Source organism: Protopterus annectens, chromosome 10.part0 (genome assembly GCF_019279795.1).
Source record: "Protopterus annectens isolate FY-2018-M chromosome 10.part0, PAN1.0, whole genome shotgun sequence".
Taxonomy (NCBI): domain Eukaryota; kingdom Metazoa; phylum Chordata; order Ceratodontiformes; family Protopteridae; genus Protopterus; species Protopterus annectens.
Window position 1 is genome coordinate 607,837,329 of NC_056744.1, and position 23,304 is coordinate 607,860,632.

Genomic DNA, 23,304 nt, shown 5'->3' on the forward strand with positions numbered 1-23,304 from the left:
TATATATATATATTCATTCACAAATTATCATTAATCTGCTGGTCTCTGAGCTGATGGCATGTCAGACAATGTCTATGCCTCCTGCATTGGCATGGATGGCCATAAAGTACAATATTATATTTACTGGCTCTTTAAGTGATTCCAGGTACAATATTATATTTACTGGGTCTTTAAGTGATTCCCAACACATGCTGCTGAGCTGTTGCTGATGCTTTTGCTGCTATTCTTAGCACTGCTCCTGCTGTACACTGCAAATTACAACATTCAAACTAGGTATGTCTCACCACACGGTGCTGCCATTTTATACAGTTATGAATTATTTTGCCGTATTAGGTCCCTTTGTTAACGTCATCCATGTTGCTCATTTACATTAGCTCATTATTTCTGTGTCATTACACAGTCCTTAGCATGCACTGCATACCATTCTATTTTGACCATTGTGCAGTCACATTGCTTTTGTCTTTGAATCACCTACAACCTGCTTGTTAACTGCTGCCTTTGCTAATTTACACAATGCAATGCCCTAACCGTGCATGCATGAATCCTAGGCAACAAGTTGAAACATTGTAGCCTGTACATTGACTGGCTTTCTGTTCTGGTTGACAGCACTCTGATGAAATGTGTTTGTGCCAAACTGATTATATGTCTACCATGCGCTAACACAATTGGTGTGTTTGATTTGGCACCATTTTCAGACCAGAAATACACATTCACTGAATCTTTATACTATTTTAACTAAAGGAATTGGCTTACTGTACTTCTTCAAATCCCATCATAAATCAAAAACACTTGTCACGTAATTTATTTCTATTATTTTCACGAAATGCTTCAATGGTCATAAGAAACCGATGTTTTGACATGCTAGCTAAACATTTGTGAGGTTTTATTCTGCACTGTTATATATTATTACGTCAGGGTTTCTAGTTCATTACATTATAGTCCCATACATATTTATACATACAGAGAGAGAGAAGACAGATATGCGTGTGTGTGTGTGATATAAATAGATATAGATAAACACACACACACACATTCCTTTGAGCGCATAAAAGGTTGTTCTAAGTCAGAAGTGCATCTGTCTACTGGCATCTTAAATCTTGAAGTATTAATTTAACAGGTCACTTGTGGAGTCGCCTTAGCATTCTTTTCTTTTTTCAGGCTCATCACTGCTTAGGTTTATTTTTAAATGTAACGATTCAATAAATTAATGATTTTCAAAACATTCTGCACTGAGAAATTATTATTTTAAGTTTGCTTTGTCTGCAAAATAGGCGGCAGTTGTATCAGCAAAGGTATATCCTATACTCAGTTTACGGTTACTACCAGTTGTTTCCCCGACCTCGCTTGCATCTGTAACTTGTTGATGTATGATTTTAGCGGACTAATTGCACAGTAACATACAGTAAGCAGACAGTGCACCACCGGAACTAACCCCCCCCCTATTTACAATAGCTCCTGGTCCTACGGCAGAGATTGAGGGACGTCACTTCATGCAGGGTGACGCTCGTGTACAGTAGTTTAAAGGGAACCGTGAGGTTCTAAGATCAGCATTACCTCCTGAACTGTTGAGTAGTTTTATATGCATGGAAGAAAAGCCTAAATCAGATGCATAGTGCATGCATGAAAAACTAGGATAAATGTCATTACAGAGAAGTGAACAGCGACAACAGAAAAACTGACTTTTGAGCCATTTTAAGTTCGGGTGTACTTCCTGCCCTATATCTGCAGGCGAAAGGTATTAACTTGTTACCTGAATATTGACTCAGTTGTTCTTCAGTCTGTGCAAGTCCTAAGTAAAATGGCATTACCGTATGCGCAAGTGGACTAACGTTTGATTACTACTTTTTCTCATTAGCCAGTAATCAAATACTATTGTTTTTGTGCACTTATTGCCTAAGTTGGGATCAAATCAGCGAACAAGATAAGTCGAACTGCCCCTGGCTGCTGCCTTTGGCAATGTTTGGGCATACTTAACTTCACTAGGGGTACAGAAAGAATAATTGTCCCAGTTATGAAACCGTGTTCCTTGAACGAAACTGTTTGGGAGCTGAACTTTCCAGCTAACAACACCTCTACCCCATCGCTTAGCCTCAGATCAAGTCAGGTTGCCACATCGGCTACAATGTTCTCATTTGGGGTCATTGGAAACCTCATTGCTATAGTGGTCCTTTGTACATCTAAGAAGGAACAAAAGGAAACGACATTCTATACCCTGATCTGCGGATTAGCCATCACGGACCTTTTGGGGACATGCTTCACTAGCCCAGTTGTTATTGCTACCTATATAGCCAACAGGTGGCCAGGAGGACAGCTTCTATGCCAGTTCTTCTCTTTCTCTATGCTCTTCTTTGGTTCTGCCGGTATGACCATTCTTTGTGCAATGGCTATTGAGCGTTATTTGGCCATCAACCACGCCTACTTTTACTCGCACCATGTGGACCGAACACTAGCCAGACTTTCACTTTTGGGAGCTTACTTTTTCAACTTGGTACTTTGTATAATGCCCAGCTTCGGAATTGGGAGACATGTGCGGCATTTTCCTGGCACGTGGTGTTTTTTGGACTGGAGAGCCACAGATTCAGTTTCAGCATCCTATTCTTATCTGTATGGCAGTTTTATGCTCATCCTCATTGCTGTGACAGTGTTTTGCAACCTAGCAGTTTGTGGCTCTCTAGTGCAGATGAGCCAGAGGACGCAGCTAGTACGTGCCGAAGGGTCCAGACAAGGCACCTCACGGTGTGTCCGCCGCTTTCCCCGGCTTACATCAGGTACTTCACCAGCAGAGATTCAGATGTTCTGGTTGTTGATATTCATGACAATTGTGTTCCTCGTATGTTCTATTCCTTTGGTGGTGAGTATTCACTTTCAGTGCTTTCTTCTGCCTTATACTCCAATCTTAACTCTTAAACTTTAATCAGCACAATGTTTGACAAACTAGCAAAAATGTGTGACTATTAATCATACTTGAAACTGTGCACAAAACGCAGTGGAATTAATAGCAACATGAGGTGTTTAATGTTTTTTTTTAATTACTGTAACTAAGACATGTTGCCAAGTTCACTTATCGTTAAAATAAATAAAGCAAAGCAAGGCTATTAATAAGTCTTGCAACATAGCTTGAAACGCGAAATGCCATTGGTCATTGTGCAAAACTCTCTTCTCTCTGTAGTACATTTTTTAAGTACAAAGCTGTGTGGTGCACTTTGAGATATACTGCACTTAATGCTAGTTAGGATCCCGATTTAGTGTTCTTGCCCTTACTAGACAGCACTTTATCCTAAGTTTATTTAGTCTGTAACACTTGTGAAACATGCAGTAAGCAGCATACAGCTTAAAAGGATGGAGAGAATAAAGCAAATACCTTGTAATAAGACTTGGGAAAACTGTGTCCCATTTGTAGGTTCATTAACCAAAGACAAAGGTTGGGCACTGGAACACCTATGAGTTTTCCATCCCACTAATAGGTTCTGACGATGCTGTGAATTTTAAAAGTACAGCTCCACCCAACAGACGTGAGGAATATAATGTCTGGTCCACCCCTGTTTTACCTTACAGTTACTGGTCAGATAACGGACACGTGCAATAACTAAGCCAGAGACTGTCGACTAATGAAAAAAGACAGGCAGCTGGCACCTAACTAACCTGTAAAGGTATGCCGACTGCTGGCTTAAAGTAGTGCGTAAAAACTTCCACCGGCTGTGCAGTGCTTGTTGCGTATTACTCACATTGTGCAACGGGAAGGGGAATGTACCAGTACACCAGCTGACCTGAAGATTCATTACTCAGTTGTATTTCCCTTTAAACCTAGAGTGAGTCAAAGTATTTCATACAGAAAATAATATCCTATTTCGAAAGTGACGTTTTTCTTCTTTCGATTGTAATAAACACACTTCCTCGTAAAATGGCCCATTTTTAAATACAGCAATAAGTGCGCATGAAACAAATATGTGCCCTTTCTCACTCGTCGACTAAAAGCCTTGTTTCAGCACCACTTACTGTGAACAGCACCTTTCGGTTACGGAAGCTGGCCTGTAGCTAAAATTTATAGCTCTGTTCTGGGAGTTACTGTCACGTGATTTTCATGCATCGCTGATGGTAAAACAAAGACACTGATATCACCTCGTCTCACTTGGTTTCTGCTCCCTTCCCCTCATAGCTCTCAACCTCTTATCACAAAAAGTCTGGACACAGCCAAAATAATAGGGGGCATTGGTAATAATGGTGGGAGGTTGGCATAATAGTCAAAGTGTTTACCTTACAGACACAAGGTGCAGGGTTCAATTCTCACATGGGGTAACTGGCTTTAAATTACCCACAAGGGCAGTTAGCTTAGAACTAATTTGTGTATCTATGACAAAGCCCCAAAATAGGAACACATTTTACATTTTGCTTTTTAAACTTAGAAAGTTGCTAAAAAATGGCTTGTGTTATTGTGCATTTGATATGAAAACAGAAAATCAAATGCCTGTCATTATTTTTTTTTACAAAAAAATCTTTATTAAATTATCACATATGACATAGGCAGTCTTACATTTATACAAATGAAAAACAAACATTGATGCCACTTAAGTTGTAAACATTATGGATCACAGACATCACTGAAACAACTGTAGTTGCAAACATTATACATCACCTATAATCTAACCACTCATTGTCAGTTAAGTATTATACAGCTCATTCAAATCCTAAATTCCTTTAAACCTCTTCTCTGCATATATTGTTCTCACAATTCCCATTTTTTCTTATGTATTTGCTGCTTCCCTTTTCTAAAGATCCCAATTTCAGTTGTGTTATCTCTGTTACTAAAATGCCTCCCATTATTTAGTGAATTCAGTCCACAAAAATCCAGATAACCACAGTTTTTATGAGGAGCACACCAAAAATGTGATGCAAAACGCGGACATTCTGCGAAACTCTGGACAATTGTGTGGTATGCTTCCCCTTGTCCCCTTGCCTACAGTGTCATTTGATGATTCTGGTGGTTTGCTTACCTCTCACTCAAGTTTCTGATCCTGCCCCTTGCACTTAATTTGATGCTTTCTTTGTCTTTTTGTCATGGTAAACAAAATGTTTTGCCAGTTTCCTGTGTATGTATGTATGTCTACCATTATCCCAACAGTTTGCCAACGTCTTATCTACATCTCGACATACCTGTTTACGGTTCTTTCTGCCTGATTTTCTTGGAGTGCTATGTCCCTAACTGTTCCCAGCACAGTTTCTGTGTTGTGGGAATCAGATAGTGGTAGTTAACAGTCTCATTCATCATCTACATTTCCCGTAAATATTTATCAGATTGCCTCATCAAAATGCCTGATTTCTGGACCTGAAGTAAACCTTGGAAATGACATGATTTCACAACTGTGCTAAAATCTGAATATTTGCTTAGCTTTTCTGTAGGATGGTGTGTAATAGTCGTTGCATCCTTCCTTCTTTCTCAACATTTATTTTTCTACTATTCTAATGTTAAATCATAAGGGATAGCCTTTAAAATATTGTCTTATGACCTGAAGAATAAATTCACCCTGAAAAGAAGTTACTTGCATAAACAGAAACTAGAATAGCCCTCAAAAACTGTAAATCCTTTTTCTCCACTAACTCTTTAATATAACTGTTAGATATAAAAACTATTGATGTGTAGGCATGGAATGCAAGAAACAAATAGGTTTCTCAACTATGAAACTGATTGTGAGGAAAACACACACTCCAAGACTAGGTGTGTTTATAATTATTTAAAAAGGTTTTGGGGAAGTTTTGAAAAGAAATGTCTAGTTCCAAAATAATATAATTTCTCCTTTATGCTATCTAAGAATTTTGGAAGTACTACACTAATTTGTTATTAAACAATTAGCCACACAGGTAGCTGATATCTTTTGTGTTCTCCTTAATTTGCTCTAATATTATTACCATTGATACTCATTTCAGCATTACTACTGTCTTTCGGCTTTTCCCGGTTAGGGGTCGCCACAGCAGAACTACGGTCCGCTAATGATTGGCAGTAGAGTTTTACATGCTGGCTTGCCAGGCCTAACACACAACCTGCAGCGAAGGAATGCCCATTCATGCATGTCAACACACGGAAGATGCTCTAACTGAGAATTGAACGTGCAACGTCTAACTGCGAGGTGAGAATGCTACCACAGCACCACCACCACAGTAACTCATTTCAGCATTACTACAGTTATTAAATTGTTTGCATTAGGGTTACTGCCTGCTACTAGCATAGGTCTTAATTGGAGGGTTCCTTAAGTCATTGAAGCAAATAAAAAACACATTTGAGAATTAACTTTTAAGATAATGAAGTAAATGGAGCCATAATACTGAAAAAAATGAAAATAACTCATAAGAGTGTATGTTACAGCTCAAATATTATCTCATCTCCTACATTTGAAGTATTGTATAGGTTATGAATGCTTCTGGCAACATGTTAAATATTTTATTATGCCTGAAATAGCTTCTCCCACACATCTAATAATGATGGGTGTAATAAAACATCAGTCATGGGGCCTAGTTTGCCCTGCAGCACATAGAAAACAAATGGAGGTAATGTTTGAGAGCTGGTCTTTTGGTCAGTAATTAAGTTCATAGGTCACAGAATTGTATGCAGCACTGAGTAATCCTGAACTGTGAGTTCTGTAAGACTAGAGCTAACTGCTGATGATATATTTTACGATACATTACAATGTACTCAAAAGTAAACTACAGATAATGGAGAAGTGTGTATAACTACACAATTAGTGCAGAAACAGGACAATCCTTGCTCCATAACTTTAAGAACTTTGCCTAAAAAAAACAGAATTAAGAGTCAGCAGTAGTTCCTCAGTGTATGCAGTTCCCATCCTCTATGTGGTATGGTCCATAAATGAAATGATGAAAAGATATAAAAGCCAAGTACCTTGAGCCTAGATTATAACTAAATAAATACTGGGTCATATCATCAGTTACTGCAAGGGAACTTAAGTAGTGAAATGACTTTATTCTGCAATTCAACAGACCTTGCTTTGCTGTTATTGTAAATTATTTTCCACCGGTTACAAGAAATTCCTTATATAGTTAGCTACCATGTATAGGTTCATAGGTTCATAGGTAGGTACTAGGCTATTGGCCCTAGGACCTATATAAGCCTAGCCAAATGGTACCCTGGCTTTTGCCACCCAAGAAAATTATTTTCCGGTGCCCCTGTCAAGCAGAGCCACAGAAGTGATCCCTGGGGTGAATTTCCTATCTCCCTTCCAATCATCAAGATTTTTCTTGAAGAGTGCTAATGAGGAGCTTTGTTTGATATAGATAGGTAGTTTATTCCAGAATATGGGAAGTCTCCAGGACAAGAATCTATCCCTCCAGCATGTTCTGTTTATTGTGGTGACAAGGTTTAGTCCTTAGAGCATGTAGCTCGGAGAGAGTGGGATTTCTTTAAGTGGAGAATGTCCAACAGCTCTGGGTTTGACATAGCTATGTATGTTAGGCAGAGATTGCCTCTGAGTAGGTGATATGTGACAGAGTAAAGCTGAAGTTTTTTGAGACAGTCTGCGAAGGGCATCTGTTTGGTAATCCACTTTGTGAGGTATTTCTGCGGCCTTTCCAGTTGTTGTCGATGTCTTGTGAGGTACATACCAAAAGGGACATTGTACTCTATAATGGGTCTAATGAGTAATGAGTGATGTGTTTGCGCTTGTTTCCTGCCTTTCCTGTTACTAGTCTAGCCCAGGAACATATTTGCTGTATCCAGGACTCTTTGTAAGCTTCTGAGCCCCCAAGCCTTTCCGTGTTGGAGGGAAGCCTTCTAGCTTATTAGTGGGAGTGGTAAGCATCAAGTATCTACCACAAGAGGAGTGGTCCCTGGCCCAGAAATTGTAGCTATTGACTGTTTGAGCAGTTTTTTTTCCATCTCTTTCAACTTTCTGGTTTAAAAGCCGCACTTGCACTTGTTTCCCACCTTTCCTGTTACTAGCCTAGTCCAGATACAGACTTGCTGTATCCAGGACTGTTGGTAAGCTTCTGAGCCCCGCAAGCCTTTCTATTTTGGAAGAAAGCCTTCTAGCTTATCAGTGGGAGTGGTAAGCACTAGGTAGCCTGTCTACCACAAGAGGAGTGGTTCTTGGCCCATAAATTGTAGTTTATTGACCATTTGGACAGTTTGTCCATCTCTTTCAACTTTCTGGTTTAAAAGACCACATCTGTACTTGTTTCCCATCTTTCCTGTAACTAACCTACTGGGAAGCACTAGAAAGCCTTATACTGATACAAGCCTTCTACCTTAAAAGAGAGACTTTGGAGTGATTAAGTATCAGTTTTTTGTACTTTATTGCTGTACTTAACTGTTTTCTGCCTAAACGCTGATTTTCCAGCATTTATTGTGATTCAAAAGCTTGTTTTCTTTTCACATATTGTACTTATTTAACTGCCTGCATTTTTAAAAAGTCATTTTTTGTTTAAATAATTTCTTTAACTGTTGTTGGCTACACACTAAAGTGTGATAGCCTTTTCTGATCATTTGTAGTTGTTTAAAGCTGTTTTAAGTGTATTTTTTACTGTTTTTGCCTTATCTTTTTAAAAAAAAACAAAAAAACTCGTTGTTTCCCACCTTTCTAAGCTAGTGTAGTCCAGTTTTCAGGCTAGTGCTGAATTCAGGGCTGTGTTACAAGTTTCTGAGTTGCCCATATCTTACTTGGATAGAAGGAAGTTTCTCTGTTCACCTGTGAGAGAGGGGAGCTTTGAGCAGCCTATCTGTCCCTGGAGGAGTGGTTCCAGCCCAGAAGTTAGTAGTTTATTGGCCATTTGGGGCTAATTTCTATCTCTTTCATTTCCCTGCTATAAAAACTGTGTTTGCACGGTTTTGTGTGTCGGGCAGTGCCAGTTAGCTAGGGTTAAATTATTCCCGGCTACCCTAAGTCTCCGCTTCAGTTTTTCCCTTAAAACTAGTCTAACTCTCAACCTAAGCACTCAAAAAGCATCCTACAGCCCAGCACTTGCTCAGACCTAATAGCAAGCACTAATATACCCTGACACTTGATTGCCCAGCAGAGCAAGGCTCTTTATTCACCCCTCACCACCCAAGCGACTAAGCAACTCACCCTACTATTCAGGCATGACCAAAGGGCAATTAAAGGTGTACTCTCCAGTCCAGCTGGTGAATTTGGGTATCCTGAGGCAATGTTACAACTGCCTCATGTACACAGACAGCCCTATCCACCTACCACAAAACACTAACATATGCGAGAGATGCAATTATACAGCCAAACTGGATGCTAAGCTGTCTCCACCCAAGACTGGAACAGACAGTCAAGAGGAGAAGGTTAACACTTGTACCACACCTCCAGCCACACATAGACCTACTAAACCATCACTGGCAAAAAATACACATAAATACACAAAATCATACTCAAAGGCTCTAAATAAAAACTTGCAAAAGCATCAGAGACCTCCAAAGCAGACACCCAAACAACCCGCACCTCCCGTCACAAACCAGACAACACATAAAACACAAAATCGGTATGCTGCACAATCACAGCCCTTAAGGTGAAATAACATACCTAACACTCTAGTAATAGGTGACTCTATAGTCAGGCAAACTGACATCCTACTCACTAGGCTGGACAAGCAGAAGGTTACTGTTAGCTGCCTGTCGGGAGCCAGAATCAGCCACATAACACAAGCACTCAGGTCACTCCAGAACAAGTACAAATATGACTCTGTCATTGTTCGTGTTGGTGTGAATGACCTGAGATGTACCTCCCTGGACTACATGAAAAGAGACATGGAAGAGTTCTCTGATCATGTAGCCCAGGCTGGTATGAGCCTGACCCTGAATAGCATCCTGCCCTCACCAAGAATGATACCTCAGTATAAAGAAAAAATGATCAATTTCAACAATTGACGAAACTTCTGGTGTCATTCAAAGGGGATCCAGTGTCTGTCAGCCTGGGACGACATGCTCGACAAGCCGCATTGCTTCACAAAAGAAGACTTGCACCTGTCACCCCTAGGCTTTCGAATACTGGCCAAGGCTCTTGCTGCCCCCATACTGCCTTTTTTAGGCAAGACTCAAAAGTCAAGCTCACCTCCGTAAACAGCACAATTAACAAAAAACTGAGGGTTATGCTACTCAACACCAGGAGTTTAAATCTCAAAATGCACACACTTGAAGCACTCCTCAGTATGGAGAATGTCGACAACTGTGCAGTAACTGAAACCTGGTTCAAGGTTCCAGACAGCACCCCAGCACTACCGGGCTACAACTCATACCACACGTTTCGGCCACAGAACATGGACCGAAACACAAAAGGTGGGGGCGTATCCATATTCATCAAGGATACCTACACCTCCAGGTTAGTGGTGCAGCATGATACCTCTGAGATCATCCATGTGCAACTAACATCAGGAAAATCTGCAATGCAAATTGTGGCCTGCTACAGATCACCCTCTATGACCCAGGACCACCACTCCACCTTTCTGGAGGCACTGGAAAACATGAAGGCCCTACTAAACACCCTGATATTGGGCGATTTTAATTACTCTACCATTAACTGGGAAAACTACTCGTGTACAAACTCCCAGGCCCAGCGCTTCCTGGAATTCATCAACTCAAATACCCTGGATCAGCTGATAAACTCCCTACCAGAGGTGAAAACATATTGGACCTGATCATTACAAACATAGACGACAGGTGTCCCACACCAGAGGTCAACCCATCACTTGTTAGATCAGACCATAAACTAATCACTCTGCATGTGCACACCCCACCACCACCTCCAACTAAGGAAACCACAGTAAAAAACTTTCCTAAAGCAAACTTCACCTTACCTAAGACAGCGGCGACAAGTTTCACAGCCCCCACGCTAAAGGATAACACTGCCAAAGATGCAGAAACCTTTATAAATGCACTCTATGAGCACCTACAAGGATGCATGTATTGTGCCATCCCTAGCAAAACTAAGACTCACTCCTCTAAGAGAAGGAAACCAGTTTGGTGGACCCCTGCCATAAACAGGTTATACAATAGAAAGAGGAAAGTAGTTCAGAAAAAAAGCAAATCCTAAGAAGGAAAGACATCCTTGATCAATATCAGTAAGAAACTAAGGTCCCTCATAAAATCATCCAAGGCTAACTTTGAAAGAAAAATAGCCAAGGATTCAAAAGATAACCACAAAGCCTTTTTGGCTATGTTAAGAATCTAAGTGGCAACTCGCAGATATGCACTGAACTAGTGCAAAATAGCACAAAATGTACTGAACCTACTGATATTGTCAACATGCTAGCAGATATATTCAGTGCAAACCTCACCCCTTCTCATCCCCAAAAGGGCCGATAACAATGCCGGAAAAGTGTAGTGTCCTGGAAATCACAGACGCACAGGTGAAAATAGCCCTTTCAAAAGCCAAAAACACAGCGTCAATGGGGCCAGATGGTGTTCCAGGCTGCGTCTTGCATGAACTACAGAATGAACTACCCCCCCTGCCTAAACACACTGTTCAACCTCAGCCTCTCCACAGGCTATGTGCCCATAGAATGGTGCACAGCAACGGTTATTCCACTCCACAAAGGAGGGGCCACAACTGACCCTGGTAACTATCGCCCTATAAGCCTGACTAGCCTGGTTTGCAAGGCTATGGAGCGCATCATCATGGAACTCATTAACAAAGACATTGAGAACCTCCAAATACTTGACCCGACCCAGTTCGGCTTTGTTAATGGCAGATCATGCCTACCAAACCTGGTTGACTTCTTCGAGACAGTCACCAATGCCATAGACGAGGGAAAGGTTGTTCACACAGCCGACCTTGACCTCGCCAAGGCTTTTAACACCATTCCCCACTTGGGTATTACAGAAAAACTCACCATCCTGAACATAAACCCCTACGTCATGAGATGGGTTGCTAACTGGCTTACAGACAGAACTCACATGGTAAGAATAGCGGGCTCCAGGTCCGACTCTAAACCAGTCACAAGTGGTGTCCTGCAAGGCTCGGTCTTGGGACCCCTATTGTTCATCACATACTTCTCAGAAGTACAGGCAAACACAGGAGGACTATGGTTAACCAAGTTTGCAGATGACTGCAAACTGGGAGCCATAATTGACTGTCTAGCTGACACGGACATCCTCCAAAAGGGCCTTACTGAGAAGGACACCTGGTGTCAAAGTCATGGCCTCAAGCTAAATGCCAAAAAATGCATAGTCATCCCGTTTGGGAAAAACAAAACACCCACGAATTACCACATAGGTGGCAGCCCCCTTAATACAGAACAGGTAATAAGAGATCTGGGGACTCAGGTAGATAGTAATCTCTCCTTTGACAATCATATTGCCAAAGTAGTTAGGAAATCCTTCTATGTGATCCATCTAATTTCTAAAGGGTTCACATCTAGAAATAAAGAGGTTATAGTGCCCCTCTACTCATCACTCATCAGACCCATAATAGAGTACAATGCCCCATTTGGGATGTATCTCACAAGACACTTCCAACAGCTGGAGAGACCACAAAAGTACCTCACCAAGAAAATTACTGGCCTCAAAAATATGTCCTATGCAGCCCGACTGAAAAAACTCTGGCTGTACTCAGTGGCATATTGCTTACTCAGAGGTGATCTCTGCCTGACTTACAAAGCCATGTCCTACTCAGAATTGATGGACATGCTCCACCTAAAGAAATCCAAGTCACTGCGAGCCACAAGCTCTAGTGAGCTAAACCTCACCACAACAATAAATAGAACATGCTGGAGGGATAGATTCCTGTCACAGAGACTCCCCATACTTTGGAACATAATTCTAAACTACATTAAGCAGAGCCCCTCACTAACACTCTTCAAGAGAAACCTTAATGTGTGGATGGGTAACAGAAAATACACCCCTGGGATCACTTCATTGGCTTTGCTTGACAGAGGATCAGTTAATTAATCAATGGAGCAGCGAAAGCCGACACACTCTGGCTAGCCTTATAAATGCCCTTGGGCAGATAGCCTAGTACCTACATATGAACATATGAACCTAAAGATAGCTGAAGTAATACTTCATGTGACCTGTAGTGGTAGCATACTATATAGCATAGGAATATATTGAGTTAGGAACCTCCCCCTAACTCATATAAGTTTTTACTAATATTTATAAAATGTCCAAAATAAGACAGAAAATGTCACTGGGATCAGAGAACAGAAGACCAAAAGCATGCATTTTGATATGTCTCTTATTTTATTTTATAAATATTAGTACAGGAGTAAATGTACAATCACACACAGGAATGTGTTCCTTGAAGGGGTGATAGTTCTTCAGCAAAGAATATGGCAGATTCCATTATTATGTGTATCTTATTTTTATTTTATGTTATTGTTTTATTATTTTATTTTTTACAAGTGATTAAACAGACCTATGACCAAACATTGTACCTCTCAACCTCTTAGAACAAGAAATCTGGATAAAACCATTAAGAAAAGGGGGACAAAGGCCCAAAAAATAGAGACAAGTTTTAAATATTGCTCTGACAACCTTAGAACATTGATAGACTAAAAGGTTTTGCATTAGTATGAAATTTCTGAAGAGTATGAAGCCTGAAACTCAAATGTCTGTCACTATTTTCTGAGTTCACCTTTTGATGATTTGGCACTAACTTGCCAAATAATAACAATTTTATGAAAAATGGACTAAAATATGAAGTGAAAATCTGGACATTCTGCAAAAGTCTGTACAGTTGACAGGTATACATTAGATCACCCTGAACTGATAAAAAAGCATCCATGTAGTATAAGCATAGTATTCACTAAAACAAACCAAATACGTGTTTTTGCAGGGAGGGCAAGCTCCCACACACTCCATCAGTGGGGACTTTACTCCTCACACACACCTCTTAACTTAATTATGCTAACTTCATAGCCACGCAACTTCAGAGAAAATCCATATACCATGTGAGCAAAACCAGTGTTCCCACCGCTTGTCTGCAGCACTCCAAATAACACTTGAATTTTAAAAAAAGAAACAAGTAAGTTTTAACTCCTACACAGCTATTCTGTCTAAACACAAGCCACAAACTCAGAACCAGAAACATCAAAGATATGCAAAAAAATAGCAAGTGTCACAAGCTCAAACTCTGATGTTTCTCTTCAATTCTAATAGAAATGAAAATATAGAATTTGAACAAACCAAGTAATTTTTGAATACATCAGATGGCTGGATTAACATTAACACAGTAATAAAATGTTGGAGTAGTTAAAACATCAACTGTTCCATACTGGGTGGCTGCAGCCCTGATATTTTTAACTAAATATAAAAACTCTGAGGTTGTCACATCTCAGGGTTGGCATTAGTATTGAAAAGCATTTTGCTTTATGCAGACAATCAACATTTGGAAGAAGCTAAGCTTTTAAATAATCAGTATCAAAAAAGTCAGTTTAACATTCAATTGGTTAATGCTTCAGATACTACCAGATAAATTATATCTAAACTTACCACAGCAGAGGGTCTCAGTAAACTATTAACTACACAGTATTACCATGTTTATACCTGAATGTATTTTTGCGTTTTAATTGAATAATACTCAAAAAAGCTTTTAGAATATGCACAGCAAATTTTAAAAATAATGCAGTAAAATGTCAGAAATGACTGATGTTGCTGTATAACGGAACAAAGATATGCTTTGATGGGCAGTGTTTGAGACATTTTATAAAATATGCAAGCATATGGTTAAGATTTTTTTCAGCTAACAAAACAGTCTTATTTATTTACGTATGGTTGCTTATAAGATCATTTGTTATAGCTAGGTAAGTGCATTCACTAATGCAGCTTCCAAAATGTTACAACAAAGAAAAGAATGATTGCAAAATGTTCTTTATTAAATTCACTGAAGGTCTTACTTCAGCCTAGTTATGTCATTGTTAACATCACTTTTCTGAAGCTGTTTGTATTTTTTTAAGCCTTTTATCCCATCCATGATCGCCTTTGGTGTTGCTGTTCTTGGTTCAGTACCTCACTGTCATGGTACACTCACTTCACACAGTAATGTTACTTCAGACATGGATTTCTGTTCTGGAAATAACTTCTGTAATCTTTTTAACTTAACAACTTCCGTGGTGGTGCAGCGGTAGCATTGTTGCCTCACAGCAAGAGGTTCTCCCATTCAATTCTCGGCTGGAGTGCGGGGAGTGCCTTCTGTGTGGAGTCTGCATGTCCTCCCCACGGTTGGGTGGGCGTTCAAAAGACATGCGTAAATGGGCATGCCTTCGTTGAAGGTTGAACGTCAAGCTGGCACCTCAGCGTTTCTGAAAATCTACTGCCAATCATTAGCGGACTATAGTTCCGCTGTGACGACCCCTAACCGGGAAAAGCCGAAAGACAACAACAACAATCTATTTAACTTAACAGTAGATCTCAGAGGGTGAGACTGTTGCAGTATTATTAATAAGTAACCAAGCAAGGATGGAGAAATGATAGTACAAAACTGATACAAACTTAAATGTGGGAGGGGGCTGAGGGGTAGAGCTTTAGCTGAATACAGTTCTGGCCAGTTGTTGACCAGCGATGGGAAGGTGAAGGTCAAATGTTGTGAATGCTGCTACAAGAGTTCTCCTTAAATACATATTAGATACAGATTGTTTTTAAAGCATGCATAAATTCTTAAATCTTATAACAACATACCTTATAACCTGTTGTCCTAGTAACTAAACAAGAACCAAACTTCCCAATAAAACCAAAATATTAAAGCAAACAGGCTCACTGGCCAAGTTACAAGAAGTAATTCAATTTGATTTAATTACCTTTTGTGACTTGGCTAATGAGCTTAGTTTGCTTTTATATTGTTCCCTTAGCAGATTATTAAAAATAACCTGCTTGTATTTTAAAAGCAAAATGTGATCCTTCATTTTAATGTGTTTTTGTTTATAACTGGATAAAGCACATGGCACCAGAATTGATTAAAATGATACTAACAATAGCTTTATAATTCTTCTAGATATATCCAGAATCTATTTGATCATTTATTTATTTTAAGTGGCATATTGTAATTATCTATGAAGTTTTGACAAACAAGACACATGGATTAAAAATCAAATGGTAAAATGTCTTTTGTTTTATCAGCTAATTGGGTTGTCAAAATATGGGAAGAGTGTTCCTGAATAATATCAATTGTCCACAACATACAGCACATTTAAAATGAATTAAGATAATGACACATAATTCTGCTGAAAGTACTAGAAAAGGTCAAGGAGTATAAACACACAACAGATAGTGATCCCATTGATGAGAATACGGAATGTGGTACACATCTAGTATGGCCGTCCCTGCTAGAATACAGCCGGGCAGCTGTCTGTAAGGATCGCCACCAGTTGTACAATTACTGTGCATAGTGTACAGCTGCAGCGGCTATGCTGTTCAGTCGTATTGCTCTACGGCAAATTGCTGCTGCAGCCAGTTGGTTTCGGTGATGTAGCTCGCAGGGGAATGTCTTGTGAGCTACATGCCGGGACCCAGATTTCCCCTTTTATACTAGTTTCATCTTTCACACTGCCAGACCTGCATCTTGTAAATAGTATTTATTTATACTAGAGACACATCTATATTTCTGTCAGAATTTACACACCATTATTTTACAATTAATTTCTTAAATTTCATCCACTAACTTTATTATTTTTTGGCATCTTGGACTTAACTCCCAGTTTCTGTTTCCATGTTATTTTTTCATTAGCAGCTATCAGTATTAAACTTAGTACTGTTTTTTGCCATCATAATTTACTGATGTGTTTTTAGTTAACACAAGTATTTAAAATGTGCAAATACTAAAATATCAATAAAATCAACAAATGGCTAAATATTTAGCGAGGGTGTAAAAGTGCCTGCATACCAGATTTTTCCACTCCCACCATAGGAATCACCAGTGACCCCCTGACAGCTGTTTCAAGTACTCAGATGGGTTGGTAGGATACCAACAACTCTTTTAGACAAGCAGGAACCATATGGAGAGAGTCAAGGTATTTTATTACAAAAATCTTGTACATCAGCAGTGATGCCACTGCCACAGCAACACATGTAAATATAAAACTCAGATACATAAATACTTTGTATTTATATATTTATATATATATATATATATATATATATATATATATATATATATATATATATATATATATATATATATATATATATATATATATATATATATATATATATATATATATATATATATATATATATATATACATGTATATATATGTATATATATGCATATATATATGTGTGTGTGTGTGTGTGTGTGTGTGTGTGTGTGTGTGTGTGTGTGTGTGTGTGTGTGTGTGCGTGTGTGTGTGTGTGTGTGTGTGTATATGTATGTTTGAGTGGCCTTTCATGATTGAAATGTTCTGAATTGGGCAGTTTTGTCATTATTGGTTCATATGATTTGTTTCATTGCTGACTGGAAAATGTTCAAAAGTATAAATTTAAAACAAGCTCTAATAAGTGGTGCTGTGTTATACAAGGGATATAATTTAATTATTATAATTTAATATAATCAGGAAGGTGAATCAAATAACTTTGCATGGTCTTAAAAATGTTTGCAAGTTGCCTGTGATTTGAAAACAGCCCAAAGGTAAACTTAATCTGCCACTGTCCAGATGTATTTTCTTTGGAAGTGGGTTTCAATGCTGTTTCAGTGAATGTGAGTTTCAAAGGCAGAGAGGTTTTAATGCTAAGTCTATTTTCATTGTGAGACTGTATTGCTTTGTTTAGCAAATGTCTATCAGTGTTTGTGCTATAATAAAATCCAAATGTTTGTAATCATTGTAGAAGTAAAGCAGAAGAAAGTATTCACACTGAAAGTTTTGAACAGTGTTTATGGCAACTTTGGAGAAATGGAGAAATAGCTAAGTAATGGGACACTGGAATGGCTGCATGGTGGGCCGGGGATGTATCACAATTACATGCATTTTGCTTTCATGTACATGTTCAGAATTTTTGACATGGAAAGTTGGCAACCCTAACTTAGCACACAAGCTTTACAGACTAAAGTTCAAAGTAATATAATTATTTAATTATTTCTGAGCCTGCATCCCTTTCCTTCTGTCTTACAGCTAGTGATACGTCTAAGTGGAGTAACTTGATTAATTCTGTTAGAGCATAGCAAAAAGCTTCTGTATTTGTCATAAGCACTCATTTCAGTTAAAACATCAATAAATATACACAGAGCAGAGTTTGTATTCAATGCCTTATTCAAAGCAGCTTTTATTCGTGATGTCTGTCCCTCAAATGGTGTAGCCAGGTTGGACAAGACCTGGACATGCACAATACCTCCAACCATTATACTTACATAGAGTAAAATGAACACCATAAAGATGGAGTAAGGAGTATTGTCCTTTAACTAATATTGTAACTCCATTTAGTTATTGCATTCTAACTAGCACTTTATTTTTCCATAATAATAGCATTTATTGTTGCTATCGTATTAGTGATGTGAATTTACCAAGAGTATCATTTGTGCATATTCATCACACTTAAACTATTTCTTAATCAAAACTGTATTCCTGCCCAAGTTTTATTTACTTAAAAACCTTTCTGGCAGTATTTATAGCATTCCTGTAGTGGAACAGTGACTAAAATAGGTTCTTCTGGTTTGTCTCCTACAGAAGATGCTGTAATATTAGCATCTTTATAATTTGGGGGTGTTGACTGACTTTGATCATCTATCCCTGTCTGGCCAAAAGTATGGGCTGTCATTCCCCTGGAATGCAAAACTGTTTGGTTATCACTTCCTGGAAGTGGTCTTGGTTGTCAATCTGATCTGTCTTTCCTTTTCAGATTCAGAATTAGTGAGTTTTCATTCTATATAAATGGTTGTGGTCATTGACCCATTCTACTTCTGTTGCTAGTCTAGTCACACTTGTATGAGGTTATGTTATTGTGGGCAACCACCACTGTGAAGTTGATGGCTGTTATCTCTTCCATGGTAGCATTTTGCATGTCAGGTGTTTCTTCTACGCTCAACTCTCTAGTATGGAACTCTAAAGTCTGGCATTACTAACTGCAATTCTTCATATTTTACCAGTAAAATCAAACATTTTATGAGGTATAGGAAGAAAAATGTGAGGCAAAATTAGGGAAGTTGTCTAAAAAAGGTGGGGACAGTTGAGACGCATGTTCTGACATCTTTTCTTATTGTTTGTGTTCCACCACAGCACTTGAGAATCTGTATGTGGCACAGGCCACATGGCAACAAAACTACCAGCACCTTTCTCGGTACTTTCCTAAAGAATCAGGGACAAAACCAAAAATAATCAAGTGACAAAAGCAAGGAGCTGTTTTTATGTATTACCCTAATACACTTTAAAAAGTTAATAGAGCAGTAGGTTTTTCATCACTATGCATTTTCTAAACAATAAGAAATATGAAACGTTAACATCTGACATCAGCTGACCAGGAGTCTCACTTTATGAATATTTATTAGATAATAGTGTTAATGAGCATTCATAAGAAACAGCCCAAGACACACAATATGTACAAATACATTACTTCAAGCAGGTGACCTGTCACTCACTGTTCATCTATGCATGGCATAATGGATTTGCATGTCAATCACTTTACAAATGCCCAAACTACTGTGAATTTAGAGGAAGGTTAGTGTTCTACACTTACGCTCCTTCTTCAATATCAGGTCTGTTTGAATTTCTGCACTGCTCAGCATACCTCTCAACTGTCCCTGATTTTGATTAATATTTTAGCTCTGTCCCTCTTAATTCCTCCTAAAATTGGTGGCTTTTAGAGAAAAAGATGTTGAATTACACCTAACAAAAATAATGACAATAATTAGAATTATAGACTTCTCGTACCTCATAAAATGTATACTAATTCACAATCTCTTATTCAAGCAATACATCAGATGAATGTTACTAATATTTTAAAAGTGTTAGTGATCGTCCCTAAGTAATTGTCTCTGGTTGTTTGAAATGTATGCTGCTCAGACCAAGTTAACCTGTTTTGCCTGAGTATATTTATATTCGGTTTTAGTCAACAGCTTTAAAGTAAATGCTGTAAGGTGTGTCTACACCATCCCACTTGGGGTTTTGCCTTCATACCCCTTGCTTTTAAATAAACTGCCTCTAATTTAATACATCAAATGGATGTTTTTGGTGGTATAAGTTCATAGTATACTTTATTCTATCATTTACAAAGATTTTCTGACTCATGCAAATGTATTCATTGGAGAACAATATACCCACTAAAATAATATAATATAAACACTTGGCTATTTGTCAAAATAAAGAGAAAATAATCAGCAAAGTGCTGTGAGAACACTTTGCTATGCAGCATTGATTCATATTGTCACAGTAAAGAGAAAATAGGCTGTAAAGTGCTCTGAGACCACTACATTACATGGCATTCATTCATACACTAATGCATTATGGACTGTTTAACAATTTGACAGGTAACTTCTAAATGCATTCCATTTTGCTTGAAGATCGCCTATTGCTATGACTAAATGCATTACTGTGTCCATTCCAAGAACATTATCAATTATGTGCAAGACTAGGGGGTAGTGCTTCTTTTAAAGTGAAGTAACATTTCTTCCTGTGTCTCTTAAATTACTGCAGTGTATTCCTGCTCTGTATTCCAACTCATATATTTATCAAAATTCACTCTACAAGGTTCACACTTTGCTTAAATTCATTCAGCCAATATTTTTATAAAAGTCGTAATTGTGGATAAATAATTGTTTATTATTTATTTATTTAGTTTGCTGTTTATTTTTTATTGCGTTTTATGTACTTTGTTGACTGGATTAGTCCTAGTAGCTGAATGGCCTCTTTTCAGGGGAGACATTAGGTGGTATTTATACTAACTAGGGAAAATTTTGGCCAGGGTACTGTGAACTCCCCCCTACTCTCTTTGATCAGTGCTGTGGGATTTTTTTTACCTGCACTGCCACCAACTCAGGGTGATGGGGCCTTGGTTTAATGTCAGATTCAAAGGACAGAATAGCATTTATGTCCTTCCATCTGTCAAGCTATCATCTTCCCTTTATTGTTGAAAGTAAAAGGAATGTAATCATCATATGTGATGAACAAAATCAAATCTTAAGATATTTGTTTCTTCTTAATATTTATTTGTAAGTGGAAGTTATCCTGAAATAATAAAATACAGAAATATTATGGCAAACTAGAAGCAGCTACCATAATATGTTTTTTTCTGTCAAGAGTAATTCACATTTTTTCATTTTAAAGAAAATATCATTGCTAGTTATTGATGTTTCTTGCTAATAATGAGGCATCATTATGTATCTGCTTGTGTAAGATTTCTGTGACATAAAGATGTTAAGTACTTCTTTCTGAGAATTTATTTATTTTACTGAAACCAGATATATATTACAAAATTTGTAGTAAATAAACTATTATTTCTCTTTCTAGGTTCGCATTTTTATAAATCAGCTTTATGGTCCTATGCAGATACAAGCAGGGGAGAAGATAGACTTTCGGGGTGATCTTCTAGCAATCCGCTTTGCTTCCTTCAATCCCATCCTTGACCCATGGGTCTACATTCTATGCAGGAAGAACCTTCTGATCAAAGGCTGTGAGAGAGTAAAACGCACAGTAGGCATCATGAAAGATGGGCACAATAGGAAAGTGGGGTGGGTGACTGGACAGCAGACTCCCCCTTCCTATGCTAATAGTGTAACCACCAGTTATGCCTCCTTACGGATTCGAGATGAAACTAAAGAACTCCAGAAGGAATTTAATAGCAGAACTAAGTCATTTACTGACTTTTCAAAACATTTTCCATGGGAAGTAGAAGGACAGGCAGCCAGTTTCCATCCCTTCAGTGTACCCCAGGATAGCCCTGCAGGGCTTGCTAAAACTCCTCTGGCTACCCACCAGCAGACAAAAGCTATAATGTGCACTATAATGCAGGACACACCAACAAGAGGACATCAGGCATCTATATCACATTTATCAGGCCAAGAGAGGAATGAAAAGCCATTTGATGTGGTTAGCTCCTCCCTGGACACATCTTCTTCAAGTGCCTTGGAAAAATGCATTTGATTTTGAGTCATTTTTTGCACAGCTTTGATGCATGTGGTGTATTTCATTAATTTAAACTTTAACAAATCAAATGTTTACAACAAAAGTTTTTGCTGCAAATCTACTGATAAAATAAGTATTTTATCTCCTGAAGTACTTGAACTGCCTTCTAGCCTTAAAATGTGATCTGCTGGAAATTTAGAAAAAAAAAAGAATGTTTTCTGGGTTACTCACCTAATGCACAAGAAAATACTAGAGACAATATTAAATAATGACGTCTGTAAAAAGTCCAGCTTAACATGTCCAATGTTCCTTTAGTTTGTCTGTAAGGGCATACATCAACACTGGGTAAGGCTGAGAGACCTGAAATTAGGTTTTTCCAGGGCAGAATTATATGAATAAGTACGACTTTTGAATCCATAAACAGAGGCAGGATCTATTTGGTTCCAAAGAGTTGCCACTGCATGGGACAGTTCACATGGAAATTTGTTTATAGGAAATATGCTGACACATTGAGCAAGGCAATAATTGAAACTCCAGGGCATTGATTTGGTGATTCTTTACTCTAACTACTTTATCATTCCTACTTTGAAAATGTTTCTACCCTAAAAGACACACTAGATCTGAGTTGAAAAAAAGACATATGTGAACATTGGCCTATATAGTCTGAAAAGTTTTGAATAACTCTTTTTATATTTTTAAATTAAATGCCAGGTATGTACATATGGCTTGAACAAAATAAAATGCATATCAGAATAAAGTTTTCTTTGTATATTGGATAACATTCACATTTTCTTGTGGAATGCCATGATGTCATTTGCCATTCACATGAGCTTTGCAGATCAAGCACGTGCTTTTTTCTTAAGTGGAGTGTGACATGTTCTTTGTGCCATAACATTAGATTGCAAATCACACCCTCAGGCAGGCTGCTTAAATATTGCTGCTTTTCCAGAGCAAGGAACCAAAATACATGTTTTGATGTAATATGGTATGTAATAAATCTGCTGGATTACCAGAAAAACATGTTTGTAGAATGTTAGTGTCACTTTTGTATGGCTGCAGTTTTCTTCTTTAAAAGCACAAGGCAACATTCATATGTCATATTTATTCAGTACTATCTTGGCAATTCTGTCAAGTGACAAGTGAAATGAAATTTGCTTATGTGTGCTTTTCTTGATTCTTGACAAAATGTAACAGAATCTTATCAGTGTCGTAGTATAAGGCTGATTATTGGTATGTGCTTGTGTGTGTCCTCAAAATCCAATAGAAACAAACCTCACATAATCAAACTTAAATGTCCAACCCACAGTACACTGGAGA

The 23,304-nt window shown here is 38.2% G+C and overlaps 1 protein-coding gene across 1 annotated transcript; it reads left to right on the forward strand.

The window, feature by feature from the left end:
- The first annotated feature begins 1,569 nt into the window (after window positions 1-1,569).
- LOC122813230 (prostaglandin E2 receptor EP4 subtype-like) lies at window positions 1,570-23,010 on the forward strand. The gene is made up of 2 exons (XM_044085441.1): window positions 1,570-2,851; window positions 21,373-23,010. The coding sequence occupies exons 1-2, from the start codon at window positions 2,012-2,014 to the stop codon at window positions 22,003-22,005; spliced, it is 1,473 nt and encodes a 490-aa protein (XP_043941376.1). The 5' UTR covers window positions 1,570-2,011; the 3' UTR covers window positions 22,006-23,010.
- The last annotated feature ends 294 nt before the right edge of the window (window positions 23,011-23,304 follow it).

Excerpts from the sequence above, each read along its gene's own strand:
- LOC122813230 (XM_044085441.1), top strand. The coding sequence starts at position 2,012 with ATGAAACCGTGTTCCTTGAACGAAACTGTTTGGGAGCTGAACTTTCCA. Across the intron at positions 2,852-21,372 it reads TATGTTCTATTCCTTTGGTG|GTTCGCATTTTTATAAATCA; the intron begins GTGAGTATTCAC and ends TTCTCTTTCTAG.